The sequence below is a fragment of the Maniola hyperantus genome, chromosome 26, assembly GCF_902806685.2.
Source record: "Maniola hyperantus chromosome 26, iAphHyp1.2, whole genome shotgun sequence".
NCBI lineage: Eukaryota > Metazoa > Arthropoda > Insecta > Lepidoptera > Nymphalidae > Maniola > Maniola hyperantus.
This window is the reverse complement of record NC_048561.1, coordinates 6,209,531-6,224,966: the sequence shown is the minus strand read 5'-3', so window position 1 is coordinate 6,224,966 and position 15,436 is coordinate 6,209,531. Positions and strand designations below refer to the sequence as shown.

Below are 15,436 nucleotides of genomic sequence, written 5' to 3'. Positions count from 1 at the left end.
GCTTCATGAATGTTTTTTTCCTTATTGTGTATAGCTGCTGAATGCTGAGTCAGTTCCTTAAGAGATTTCCTTCTCGATCTTTTGCTGGCAGGATTTTCCCGATCCTTGTTCCTTTCCCCTTAATGACCGGGATGATTCTGTCGCACTGGCACTGTCGATAGACGCAGCAAAAGTCAGTGTTGCCAACTGCTTTCCAAGTAGTGCACTAATCACTGTCGATAGACGCAGCAAAAGTCAGTGTTGCCAACTGCTTTCCAAGTAGTGCACTAATCACTGTCGATAGACGCAGCAAAAGTCAGTGTTGCCAACTGCTTTCCAAGTAGTGCACTAATCACTGTCGATAGACGCAGCAAAAGTCAGTGTTGCCAACTGCTTTCCAAGTAGTGCACTAATCTAATCTCGAAAATACACTAGATCAGTGTTTCCCAGACATTGTTCTGCCATGGCCCGGTAATTTTTACATTGCCTCTTCGTGACCAACTTAACACTTTTAGATCCAAGCAGCCCCCCGATTTTGTAAGAAAAACGTATTCATCGTTATTGTAATCGTCGAAAAATTCTGCCCTTTGATAGGTTGATTCGCTGTTTACATTTTTCCACAGCCAATCAAAGGGCAGAATTTGTTGGTAAAATAGTTCAATAGTTGGTAATATTTTTAAAACAATGCGGGAATGTTGTGACCCGGGATTTTATTTTGATGGTCCGGTACCGTAAATATATAAAAGGAAAAAGTGAGTGACTGAATGACTGATCTATCAACGCACAGTTCAAACTACTGGACGGATCGGGCTGAAATTTGGCACGCAGATAGCTATTATGACGTAGACAACCGCTAAGAAAGGATTTTCGAAAATTGGGAATATTGTGACCCGGGATTTTATTTTGATGGTCCGGTACCGTAAATATATAAAAGGAAAAAGTGAGTGACTGAATGACTGATCTATCAACGCACAGTTCAAACTACTGGACGGATCGGGCTGAAATTTGGCACGCAGATAGCTATCATGACGTAGACAACCGCTAAGAAAGGATTTTCGAAAATTCAACCTCTAAGGGGGTAAAATTGGGGTTCGAAATTTGTGTAGTCCACGCGGATGAAGTCGCGGGCATAAGCTAGTATTATTCTATGTCAATTTGATTTGCATGGTGTCAAAGATAATGCCCAACGAATGGTGATTCTTTCAGCATGTTATTGTCGGCAAAGGGTCGCTGAAGAGGAAGAGGTAGGTAGGTAGGTACATGTGAAACGCATTAGCCGATAATCGTCTAATGGATCACAAAAATATTTTTCTAACGTTATCTATCGGTGAGTAGGTACGGATCGCGAATCGCTATCAGTATTGCCTTTTAACAATAATCCTTTTAATTCATCGTTTATTGTTTTGGCTTCTAACTGAGGCCTCGTTTACGGAGACGCGGGGCGTCGCACGTCACGTGTGGCGTGGCGTCTCGCGGTGCGTCGTACGTTTCTTTTGTTTACGGTGAGGCGGTGCGTGAAACGGCACTTAGGCCTCGTTTACGGAGACGCGGGGCGTCGCACGTCACGTGTGGCGGGGCGTCTCGCGGTGCGTCGTACGTTTCTTTTGTTTACGGTGAGGCGGTGCGTGAAACGGCACTTAGGCCTCGTTTACGGAGACGCGGGGCGTCGCACGTCACGTGTGGCGGGGCGTCTCGCGGTGCGTCGTACGTTTCTTTTGTTTACGGTGAGGCGGTGCGTGAAACGGCACTTAGGCCTCGTTTACGGAGACGCGGGGCGTCGCACGTCACGTGTGGCGTGGCGTCTCGCGGTGCGTCGTACGTTTCTTTTGTTTACGGTGAGGCGGTGCGTGAAACGGCACTTAGGCCTCGTTTACGGAGACGCGGGGCGTCGCGCGTCACGTGTGGCGTGGCGTCTCGCGGTGCGTCGTACGTTTCTTTTGTTTACGGTGAGGCGGTGCGTGAAACGGCACTTAGGCCTCGTTTACGGAGACGCGGGGCGTCGCGCGTTGCGACGGACGGCGCGGCCCGCACTGAATTTAAACAGATGGCGTTGTATGAGTGTGTTTACGGAGAAGCAATTTTATACGTGTTTGTTTGAGATAGAGCGTTTTTTGCGGCCGAGCCAGCGGATTGCATCGACGCGTCCCACGCGGCGTTCATCGTGGCGGCGCACGCGGCGGCAATTCTCGATGAAGCGATGCCCGCAGCGGAACGTTCTGCCAGTCTTTATTTGAAAATCGCATGTCGCGAATAGTATAAAAGGAAAATAGGAATAATATAAAAGGAAAAGGAGACGGATTGACTGATCTATCAACGCACACCGCAAACTACTGGATGTGAAATTTGGCATGCAGATAGGCATCCACTTAAGAAAGGATTTTTGAAAATTCAACCCCTAAGAAGGTGAAATAGGGGTTTGAAAGTGTAGTCCACGCGGACGAAGTCGCGAGCGTAAGACTGCAGTTGAATAATAAACCATGACAGGTAACAGTAACCGCAGGCACGTGTTGTTTTCCTGTTGATGAATTACACACAGATATCTAATTAGTGGCTATAATTTTACCTATCGAAAAGGTCTTAATTACTTAGTTCCTACGTCATAAGGCATGTACAGCCTTATGACGTAGGAACTAAGTAACTAAGAGTTTCATATACATGAAGGTTGAGGATCGTGGATCCTTTCTGATAATATCCTCGTATGGTGCGGCTATATTAAGGATTTTTAGGGTTCCATACCTCAAAAGGAAAAACGGAACCCTTATAGGATCACTTTGTTGTCTGTCTGTCTGTCTGTCTGTCTGCCTGTCTGTCTGTCTGTCTGTCTGTCCGTCCGTCTGTCTGTCAAGAAACCTACAGGGTACTTCCCGTTGACCTAGAATCAAAAAATTTGGCAGGAAGGTGGGTCTTATAGCTGACATTTGGGGAAAAATCTGAAAACCGTGAATTTAGGGTTAGATCACACAAAAAAATTAATTTGTGGTCATGAACTAATAATTAGTATTTTCAACTTTCGAAGTGAGTGACTATATCAAGTGGGGTATCATATGAAAGGTCTTCACCTGTGCATTCTAAAACAGATTTTTATTTATTTCTATGCATCATAGTTTTTGAATTATCGTGCAAAATGTCGAAAAAATACGACTGTATATATCCTCTAATGGTGCGGCTATATTAAGGTTTTTTTTTAATAGTGATAGCGAGCAGACGGTGGAAGTGGCCGTACGAAGGGGTAGAAGGGGGTGCTCCGTCTTAGGCTGCATCACCACTTACCACCAGGTCTAATTGCAGCCAAGCGCGAGTCTATAAATTTAAGAAAAAAAGAAATTAGAACCAAAAATATTTATCGAGCGGGTCAGATATTAAGAAGGGGTGTTCAGTGAATCCTCGAGTAAGCTCCTATTAAAAAGACTGACGATTTGGACGAAACCAAAGGTCATGACCGATGCTTGAAACTTTGTGACTCTCCCATTTCCTTTTGTCACACTCAAATTGTCAGATTATTGAAATGCACACTTTTCTGCATCTTGCCTTAATCTGACGCGCTCGAATAAATTACAAAATTCCCGCTTGGGCTCCCCTATCATAAGCTAAATATTTTTTCCGTTTCTTTGGCACAAATTCGGAGTTTTTTGGTTATATAACAAAGTTATGGTGTAAGGTACCATACAGATGGGTGATGGTCAATTTAAACACACAAAATATTAAACGTAGGCATTTAATTTAAACTTAAAGTATTTTAAATATTAAATAATATAAAATTTTAATAAACAACTAACTTTCATTAATTTAAATATTCATCTTCTAAATATATAAAAGGAAAAGGTGACTGACTGTCTATCAACGCACAGCCCAAACTACTGGACGGATCGGGTTGAAATTGCATGCAGATAGCTATTATGATATAGACATCCGCTAGGGAAGGATTTTTGAAATTTCGACCCCTAAGGGGGTAAAATAGGGGATTGAAATTTGTGTAGTCCACGCGGACGAATCCAATAACAAAAACACTTATAATATAGGTGGTGACTGGTAATGGATTAATGATCTTTATGACCCCACATGTCGCTTCCATCCCCAGTTCTGATCATCCTGGTATGCGCGACATGCTCAGGCACCGTCTTCAGATCCTTAGCCCAGCCGATCCACGCGAACAGATCTATGAACTTGGTGCTCAGGTTCAACTTGTTGTTACCCAGTTCCGCTGCTTTGTAGTGCCATGGATACGTGTGGTGGTAGTTATGGAAGCCTTCCCCAAGAGCTATTAAAGACACGAAGAGATTCTGCACCGGTTTGATATTTATGTCGTAAGGCTTGTTCCCCCACAAGTGGGCAGCGCTGTTGATGAAGAAGGACATGTGTAGGTTGCACACGTAGCGCAGGATGTTGACGTGCCAGGCTACGCTGAGGGTTTCTCCGAAGAAGTACACTGGCACGAAGGTCGGTAGGGAGAAGCAGAAGAATATTATAATTGGGAAGGCGTACCTGAAAGAGGTTTACTCTACTACAAATTGGTTTAGTTAGGTCTCCGAGCCTACTTGGGGTTTGCGTTTTTTATGTCCGTCCGTCCGTCCGTCAATCAGAGGCTTATAACTTCCTCATATATATAGTTGAAATCCACAAAAAATATGTATATTTAGCCCGAAGCTTAACAAACACTGATTTAGTACCTACTTATCAAATAAGAATAAATATGTTACTTTTAAAGGAGCGCCTGCTTAATTTTTCTCTGCAGAAACTTCTTACAGAGATTTGATAGTGATGTGACACCCTGACATAAAGCAGAGGCCTTTGAACATAGAGATTTATTCATCCAAGCCTTTGAACTTCAATTTTAGCTTTTACAGAAGAAAAAAAAACCGGCCAAGCGCGAGTCAGGCTCGCGCAATGAGGGTTCCGTACTACAGTCGTATTTTTTCGACATTTTGCAGAATAATTCAAAAACTATGATACATAAAAATAAATAAAAATATGTTTTAGAATGCACAGGTGCAGACCTTTCATATGGTACCCCACTTGATATAGTAATCTTACTTAGAAAATTGAAAATACTAATTATTAGTTTCATGACCACAATTTAATTTTTTTGTGTGATCTAACCCTAAATTCACGGTTTCAGATTTTTCCCCAAATGTCAGCTATAAGATCTACCTACCTGCCAAATTTCATGATTCTAGGTCAATGGGAAGTACCCTGTAGGTTTCTTGACAGACAGACGGACAGACAGACAGACAGACAGACAGACAGACAGACAGACAGAAAGACAACAAAGTGATCCTATAAGGGTTCCGTTTTTCCTTTTGAGGTACGGAACCCTAAAAAAAGCGTTAACGGACATTACGTATAAATTTTTACACCCAAAATAAAGGAACAAAACTCAAGAAAAACTATTCCACTCAAAATAATAATCAGCGATACCATACGGAAGAGAGGAGTTTTCTAAAACTAAGCAGCACCAAATAGCAGCCTGAGGTACGAACACCATCTTCAGTAACAAAGGAGAGACAGTGAAAAGACTAAAAAGGACCAAACCTTTTGAGTTAGTGTATAGTGATAAGTGATAGTGTACATTATACATAGTGTAAGTGCTGAAAGAACACGTGAAGAAAGTGTATCTCAAATCAAGAAAGACTAAGATACTTTGATATACTTTAGAAGGCTTTTATTCACTGTTCACATAGTAATTCTTAGTTATATCAGCACAAGACCAAACTACTCTTTTCACGCGCCATTTCAGAGTGACGTTTTTCATAGATTCGCTACTCCGCAGAGCACGCCATAGATAATACAATCAACTAGTTTTTATCCGTCAAACAGTATATAAGATAATTTCTTAGTTTAATTACTTATTAGTCATAAATTAGGCTAGAGCGTAATACAATTGAGTAGCTGCTCTGCACTCAAAAATAAGGAAAAAAAGTAAAGAAGGAACGACCGGAGAGAGAGAGAAAGAGCCCTACAAGTTTTGTGGTAATAGTAATTGTATTTGGTCTCACCTCTTCTGGAACATGACTACGGGATTGGCGTACAAGTCAGACAAGTCGATGAGGTGCTCCCGTTTCTTCACGTCTGGATGTCTTTTAACTAAAAGCCAGCCGATGTGGGAGAAGAAAAACCCACGGGTCGCGTTGTGGGGGTCGGCGTCCGTGTCGCTATATCTGCAATGATATTTATTTATCGAGCTACCACAATAGACAAAGATAAAGAATAAGACAAAGATAGTGTTATTTGCTCGAATACGGGTACAAAAAAAGCGTTTGGGTCCGTTATGACCACTTCCCAATATGACCACTTCCCGCTATGGCCACTTTCCGTTACGACCACTTCCCATTATGACCAATTTCCGTTATGATCACTTCCGGATATAACCGCTTATTTTTTATTCAACTTTAATTTTATACAACTTTAAATCAACAAAAAAACACACTTTGGCATTTATAATATCTCTACAATAACTTAGTCAGGAGTATCGTGGAATATGGTTCAGTGGTCTGGAGACCTCACTATGCAACACATATTTTGAGACTTGAACGCATCCAAAAAAGATTCCTTTGGCACCTAGCTACTAGTGTTGGAAAAGGTAGTAGAAATTTTGCATATAAAGAAAGATTGTCTTATTTCCAAATGTATTCGTTAGAAAAACGTAGGGAACTTTTAGATCTGCAATTCTTGTATAAAATTTTTAATGCTAAGATCGACTGTCCTCAACTATTGAGCAGCTTCAAATTTAAGGTTCCTGTCCATTATCCACGTAAACCCATTACACCACTTTGTCCACCGTTGTGTAGAACTGTCCTTGGCGCCAATTCTCCTGTCTCTAGATTATGTAAAACTCTTAACCACCACAGCTCTGTCATTGACATTAATTCTGACTCTTTATATAAGTTTCGGGAAAAGATCTTTGCATATTGGAAGTCTTGAGTAGGAAGTATTATCTTTAATCTTATTGATGTTTGTTTTTTATTTTGTCACATATGTTTGTAAATGTTGTATTAACTTATAATTGGCGACTGCACTTAGTAAATAATATTTTCAGAATTAAGTTTTTTTTTTAAAATGTATTAGAGTAAGTAGCCGTTAGTTAATTTAATAAATAAAATAAAATAAAATAATATGGGTAGGGATGGGTGAATGTTCTACCTGTGATGCAGCCGATGCTTCTTGGCCCAGTCGAATGCTGTGTTCTGGTAGGCCATGGAGTTCATCAGGATGATGAGGATCTGGAGCGCAGTGTTGGCCTTGTACGCGCGATGCGACCACAGTCGGTGTGAGCCTGCCGTTACCCCGATACCCGCTAGAATGTACACTATGAAATCTGGAACAGAAAAGAATGGCAGAAAGAAAATAAGAAAAGACGTTTATTTACCAAACTGTGGCACATAACACAATGGGCAGGGCACATAGTTCGTACAGCCGGTAGACGTTGGGGTCCCAAGGTGCTGGAATGGCGACCTCGCACCGGAAGACATCAGATTGAGTCGCAGGGAGCCGCTGGATTCAGGCGGTACAAGACCGTGGCGTGTGAAAGTCCCTACAAGAGACCTATGTCCAGCAGTGGACGTCTATTGGTTGATGCTGATGATGATGATGTCACACATCACAACATATAACTAAGAGCTGGTTATTCCGGCGCTTATTCCACCTGAGCAATAAGCCCAACGCGCTTCAAGCAAAAGAAGCGCCGGAACAAACTGTCATGTGTGGCACAACCCGAAAAAGGGTCCCAGCTCAGCATTATGCTGTATGCCTTGTTGCACAAGAACATACAGCGCTGATTTTCAGCTGGTACCCTGAACCGGGCAGCATTGTTTCAATCCGGACATGTTGTAAGGATCCGGAACATGGACTAACTATGGGCCACATAAGAAAGCTCAGAGTCACTCAGCGGGCGATGGAAAGAGCTATGCTTGGAGTTTCTCTACGTGATCAATGAGGAAATGAGGAGATCCGTAACCAACATAGCTCAGCGGGTCGCAAAGATGAAGTGGTAATGGGCAGGGTACATAGTTCGAAAAACTGATAGACGTTAGGGTCCCAAGGTGCTGGAATGGCGACCTTGCATCGGAAACCGCAGCACTTGAACGCTAAAGTCAGGTCACGAACGTCAAATGACGGCAATGCTCACTGGATGTCAAAGTGTTCCACTACCATGGTCACATATAGGTTCACATAGGGTCATCTGGCCGCGGTATATGGACTATAGAGTCCAGGCGACCCTATGTGAATATAACAAATTCCTAAAACTCCGGCAACGCATCAGCGGTTCCTCTGGTGCTGCAAATGTTCATGGGCGGCGGTAATCACTTAACATCAGGTGACCCGCCTGCTCGTTTGCTCGCTATCTCTATTTAAAAAAATTACCGCTGTTGGGTAGAGCATAGTTTACTCCCGCGGCGTTGCTTGCGGTGCCACCAACTTCAGGCACGGGTTTTGCTAACTGCACTTTGACACAGTCAAATGACCCACTATGCAGTGTCAAATGACGGCAATACTCACTGAATATCAAAGTGTTCCACGACGCGGCGGTGCAAGCCAGGTAGAGTCCATATACCGCGGCCAGGTGACCATATGTGAATATGACCACAGTTGGGTAGAGGATAGTGTACTCCCGGGGCGCTGCCTGCGGTGCCACCAACTTCGGGTACGGGTCTTGCTAACTGCACTTTGACACAGTCAAATGACCCACTATGCAGTGTCAAATGACGGCAATACTCACTGAATATCAAAGTGTTCCACGACGCGGCGGTGCAAGCCAGGTAGAGTCCATATACCGCGGCCAGGTGACCATATGTGAATATGACCACAGTTGGGTAGAGGATAGTGTACTCCCGGGGCGCTGCCTGCGGTGCCACCAACTTCGGGTACGGGTCTTGCTAACTGCACTTTGACACAGTCAAATGACCCACTATGCAGTGTCAAATGACGGCAATACTCACTGAATATCAAAGTGTTCCACGACGCGGCGGTGCAAGCCAGGTAGAGTCCATATACCGCGGCCAGGTGACCATATGTGAATATGACCACAGTTGGGTAGAGGATAGTGCATTCCCGCAGCGCTGCCTGCGGTGCCACCAACTTCGGGTACGGGTCTTGCTAACTGCACTTTGACACAGTCAAATGACCCACTATGCAGTGTCAAATGACGGCAATACTCACTGAATATCAAAGTGTTCCACGACGCGACGGTGCAAGCCAGGTAGAGTCCATATACCGCGGCCAGGTGACCATATGTGAATATGACCACAGTTGGGTAGAGGATAGTGGACTCCCGCGGCGTTGCTTGCAGTGCCACCAACTTCGGGTACGGGTCTTGCTAACTGCACTTTGACACAGTCAAATGACCCACTATGCAGTGTCAAATGACGGCAATACTCACTGAATATCAAAGTGTTCCACGACGCGACGGTACAAGCCAGGTAGAGTCCATATACCGCGGCCAGGTGACCGTATGTGAATATGACCACAGTTGGGTAGAGGATAGTGGACTCCCGCGGCGTTGCTTGCAGTGCCACCAACTTCGGGTACGGGTCTTGCTAACTGCACTTTGACACAGTCAAATGACCCACTATGCAGTGTCAAATGACGGCAATACTCACTGAATATCAAAGTGTTCCACGACGCGACGGTGCAAGCCAGGTAGAGTCCATATACCGCGGCCAGGTGACCATATGTGAATATGACCACAGTTGGGTAGAGGATAGTGGACTCCCGCGGCGTTGCTTGCAGTGCCACCAACTTCGGGTACGGGTCTTGCTAACTGCACTTTGACACAGTCAAATGACCCACTATGCAGTGTCAAATGACGGCAATACTCACTGAATATCAAAGTGTTCCACGACGCGACGGTGCAAGCCAGGTAGAGTCCATATACCGCGGCCAGGTGACCATATGTGAATATGACCACAGTTGGGTAGAGGATAGTGGACTCCCGCGGCGTTGCTTGCAGTGCCACCAACTTCGGGTACGGGTCTTGCTAACTGCACTTTGACACAGTCAAATGACCCACTATGCAGTGTCAAATGACGGCAATACTCACTGAATATCAAAGTGTTCCACGACGCGACGGTACAAGCCAGGTAGAGTCCATATACCGCGGCCAGGTGACCGTATGTGAATATGACCACAGTTGGGTAGAGGATAGTGGACTCCCGCGGCGTTGCTTGCAGTGCCACCAACTTCGGGTACGGGTCTTGCTAACTGCACTTTGACACAGTCAAATGACCCACTATGCAGTGTCAAATGACGGCAATACTCACTGAATATCAAAGTGTTCCACGACGCGACGGTGCAAGCCAGGTAGAGTCCATATACCGCGGCCAGGTGACCATATGTGAATATGACCACAGTTGGGTAGAGGATAGTGGACTCCCGCGGCGTTGCTTGCAGTGCCACCAACTTCGGGTACGGGTCTTGCTAACTGCACTTTGACACAGTCAAATGACCCACTATGCAGTGTCAAATGACGGCAATACTCACTGAATATCAAAGTGTTCCACGACGCGACGGTACAAGCCAGGTAGAGTCCATATACCGCGGCCAGGTGACCGTATGTGAATATGACCACAGTTGGGTAGAGGATAGTGGACTCCCGCGGCGTTGCTTGCAGTGCCACCAACTTCGGGTACGGGTCTTGCTAACTGCACTTTGACACAGTCAAATGACCCACTATGCAGTGTCAAATGACGGCAATACTCACTGAATATCAAAGTGTTCCACGACGCGGCGCGGTAGAGTCCATATACCGCGGCCAGATGACCATAAGTGAATATGACCACAGTTGGGTAGAGGATAGTGTACTCCCGTGGCGCTGCCTGCGGTGCCACCAACTTCGAGTACGGGTTTTGCTAACTGCACTTACCACAGTCAAATGACCCACTATGCAGTGTCAAATGACGGCAATAGTCACTGAATATCAAAGTGTTCCACGACGCGACGGTACAAGCCAGGTAGAGTCCATATACCGCGGCCAGGTGACCATATGTGAATATGACCACAGTTGGGTAGAGGATAGTGTATTCCCGCGGCGCTGCCTGCGGTGCCACCAACTTCGGGTACGGGTCTTGCTAACTGCACTTTGACACAGTCAAATGACCCACTATGCAGTGTCAAATGACGGCAATACTCACTGAATATCAAAGTGTTCCACGACGCGGCGGTGCAAGCCAGGCAGAGTCTATATACGGCGGCAAGGTGACCATAAGTGAATATGACCACAGTTGGGTAGAGGATAGTGCATTCCCGCAGCGCTGCCTGCGGTGCCACCAACTTCGGGTACGGGTCTTGCTAACTGCACTTTGACACAGTCAAATGACCCACTATGCAGTGTCAAATGACGGCAATACTCACTGAATATCAAAGTGTTCCACGACGCGGCGGTGCAAGCCAGGTAGAGTCCATATACCGCGGCCAGGTGACCATATGTGAATATGACCACAGTTGGGTAGAGGATAGTGTATTCCCGCGGCGCTGCCTGCGGTGCCACCAACTTGGGGTACGGGTCTAGCTTGATGTCATCAATTGTATGGATTTTCGCATGTTCTTGAGTTTGGATAGTCTCCGTATACGTTAGGGAAGGAGGCATGGTGCTGTGAAAAAAAAAGCTTTTCATCATGACGGGTGAGCGCTGTGGTCAGACATTGGCACCGATTCCGTTGTCTTTCTCTAAACTAAATTTAGAGTATCTGCATCCTTTTCTTTTTAACAATGCTAAAAAGGGACAGAACATGAACTTTACATTTAAAGACTCTAAATTTTAGTGCACGCTACAAATTTAAACAGTAGGTTCGCGAGTGCGTGCTAAAATCACGGGTTTTACCATCTAAAAATTAAATTAACAACTGTCAAACTGCGTCTGTCCTTTTCATATCACATTAGTAAGAAGAGGATGCGAATACTCTCAAATTAGGTTGTGCTCAGAATCAGTACCAGTGTGTAGTGATATAGATAGATAAGTGAGAGGTCAGGGGGTCGATTCCCGGCAGGGATAGTTTGGGAATATATATGTAAATATATAAAAGGAAAAGGTGACTGACTGACTAACTGACTGATATATCAACGCACAGCTCAAACTACTGGACGGATCGGCCTGAAATTTGGCATGCAGATAGCTATTATGACGTAGGCATCAAACGACGAAGTCCCGAGCATAAGCTAGTTTTTTATATTACGGTATTTGGTCTGGTTTGGTGTGAGGGTACGGCCGTGGCTAGTTACTAGCCTACCGGCAAAGCCGTATCGCTAAGCGATTTAGCGTTCTAATGCGATGCCGCGTAGAAACCAACCAGGGGGTATGGACTTTACTGAAACTACCATACCCCTTCCAAGTTATCCCGCTCGTTAGATGGTTTCAAAGTCTATAACGGTTGATATATAGCTTTTGTATGCTTTTTTCATTTGCACCAAAAACATTTACAGTAAAGAGAAAGAGAGAGCAAAAGTGGACTGGGAAGCACTTATCTTTATAAGAGATCTCTATCAGTTACCCTTAAATAGTGACCTGTATAAGTCCCGCAAATTGCTATTGCTGCGCTGAAACCATGTCTCATTAACATCGAAATGACGTAATTTGACGTATATCTAAGTAAAAATATACTATCAGCTCGAAACTTCAGTCTAGTGCTGACGTCACTAAAATGGCGGCCACGCGCAATAGCAATTTGCGGGAGTTATTATAGTGTTTTAAATATTGAGATAGAGTATGTACCTACTGATTTATTTAAAGGAAGATTTTCCGAAATACACTACTTATAACTATTAACAATAAGTTAAATAGAATTTTCAACACTTATTTAAAAACCACAAATTGAATTTGTTTACATTAAAATAAATAAATAATAAATAAATAAAGTAAACTAACAACACATTTCAATTATGCAACGATAACTTGGATATTACAGTAAATATGCTAAATTGAATACTTATATATAGTCGGAAACTAATTATTATATAACCCTTTTTCTCAGTTATATTTTAGTTTCCGTAGAAATATTGTCGGTACGCATTATTTAATATTTTAACAGCAGTCTCTCCGTCCCACTCACCATACAAACGTAGTTTGGTTCTCATCTCATCTCTACATATAAGGAAAAGGTGACTGACTGACTGATCTATCAACGCACAGCTCAAACTACTGGACGAATCGGGTTGAAATTTGGCATGCAGATAGCTATTGTAACGTAGGCATCCGCTAAGAAAGGATTTTTGAAAATTCAACCCTTAAGGGAGTAAAATAGGGGTTCAAAATTTGTGTAGCGGACGAGCATAAGCTAGTTTATAATATGGGTAGTGATAAACGGAAAAGCTGACTGATCTATTAAATTCAATGCATAGCTCAAACTAATTGACGGATCGGGCTGAAATGTGGCATGCAGATAGCTAGGTATTATGACATCCGCTGAGAAAGGATTTTTGAAAGGTCAACCCCCAAGGGGGTAAAATAGGGGTTCAAAACTAGTGTTGTCCACGCGGACGAAGTCGCGTGAGTTGAGTGAGTTTGAATGAGAGCCAAACTACGTTTGCCCGGAGCGCACTAGGTATAAACTTTTAATCAAAAAAGCCCTTCTGCCCAACGATCATGGCCGGCAAGTGATATAACGACATCGTTTGGTATCCGTTATCTAATCAGGAACCGCCACGTGATCTAGTACTCTAAACAGTACGTCTGTTCAACCCATCATGATCAACCCATCGCCGGCTCACTACAGAACACGGGACTCCTCTCAGAGTGAGAAGGGTTTGGCCATAGTCTACCACGCTGGCCATGTGCAAATTGGTAGACTTCACACACCTTTTGAGAACATTATGGAGAACTCTCAGGCATGCAGGTTTCCTCACGATGTTTTCCTTCACCGTTAAAGCAAGTGATATTTAATTACTTAAAACGCACATAACTCCGAAAGGTTCAGGTGCGTGCCCGGGATCGAACTCCCGGCCTCCGATTAGAATTAGTGCTGTGTTTGCGACTACAACGTGTTATTTCGAAAACTTGATTTTTGAGTAAAAATGATTTGCATTAGCTGTAAATTATAGAGAGAGAGAGAGCCAGCGCGCGCCAGACCTTCGTTATGTCATAAAAGCTGAAAGTTTCTCTGCGTATTGTCCCCAGCACAGGGAGGAACGATCAGCGACTATGAAGTTGATCATGGTGACTTTGGGAGATAACGCGCTGGCTCTTAAGGTGGAAGACGGTCTGCCCGCGAAATTCAAATTTAATTTGGTTTTTCGCAATTTGTAAACTAATACGACAAAGAAATGGCATTCAAATTAAGCCCCTAGCAGTATCATCTTCACAGGCTTATATAAAAATCTCTACTTGAAAGTGTCCAGTTTAAGAAATTAGTCAAAATAATGACGAATTTGTGAGCTCACGTCAAACTCATTATTTTGACTAATTTCTTAAACTGGACACTTTCAAGTAAAGGTTTTTATATAAACCTGTCAAGATGATATCGCTATAGGGGCGAAATTTGAATGCCATAAGTCTACTTTGTCGCATTAGTTTACAAATTGTGAAAAACCAAATCAAATTTGAATTTCGCGGGCAGACCCGTGTCTTGAACCTTATTCATTAGTTTCTATCGTGTCTGAAAGAATGGTGTGTTCTGTAGGATAAACCGTCCGGTATCAAATATTATATATATATTAATTTTTAACATAAAAATAGAGTAATTTCTGCGGGAAAATATTTTACCAGCATTTCAGTTATATAAACAAACTAGTATTTTGCTCGCTGCTCGAGCTGCTAAAGCAGCTCTCGAGGTCTATAATCGCCATTTTGAAAAATTTTAAAAAAGTCATAAATTTTGTATGAAAAAAAAAATTCCGCCATTTTGAATTTTTTTTCAATCCATCGAGTAAACCTTCGGATCCTGATCATCTCTTGCCAAGAAACCACTCTTCCATCTTTCATACCCTCCGAGATTGACGCGGATAAAATTTGTATGGCGGCCATCTTTTTTTCGGAATTTTGAATTTTTTTCCAAATTTTTGGCAATTGGATGAGGTTTCGAATGACATTTGGTCGAGCACCTCCCACCTATCTTCGATACCTCAAGCGTGCCCTTCACCCGTCTCCGAAATCCTCAATCATCAGCTCCCTCCATATGTTGCCCTAAAGGAATCTTTGTCTTCTATATGAAACCACAAGTGAAAAAAAAAAGTTTCATACAAAATTTTACAGGAGGGAATTTTTTGAAAATCTCGGCCGCCATCTTGTTTTTCAAATTTTTTTCACTTTTTCTAAAAACCGTTTACTAATATCTTCAATTGTTGCAAGTTGTAACAAAATCGGTTGGAAAACAAAAAAGTTACAAAAGTCAGGTCGGCCGCCATCTTGTTTTTCTGAAATGTCATAATTTTTCCCTAGTCGAATCCCACTTCTGAACATATCTCCCATACATTATTATATCATTTTCTATCTCTTTCTAGGAGAACAATTATGTCAATCAGTGAGTGAGTGGTA

General features: G+C 43.3%; 2 protein-coding genes across 3 annotated transcripts in view; one reads left to right on the top strand and one right to left on the bottom strand.

Moving 5' to 3' along the window:
• The window catches only part of Tnks (tankyrase), a 92,515-nt gene that overhangs the window by 26,606 nt on the left and 50,473 nt on the right, over window positions 1-15,436 (top strand). The gene's annotated exons all lie outside the window — the stretch shown is intronic.
• On the bottom strand, window positions 4,017-11,557 carry LOC117994488 (acyl-CoA Delta(11) desaturase-like). Its single transcript, XM_069507351.1, has 5 exons — window positions 11,378-11,557; window positions 8,473-8,629; window positions 7,117-7,291; window positions 5,973-6,134; window positions 4,017-4,461 (listed from the first exon to the last, which is right to left on the bottom strand). Exons 1-5 carry the CDS (start codon window positions 11,555-11,557, stop codon window positions 4,017-4,019), a joined length of 1,119 nt encoding a protein of 372 aa, XP_069363452.1.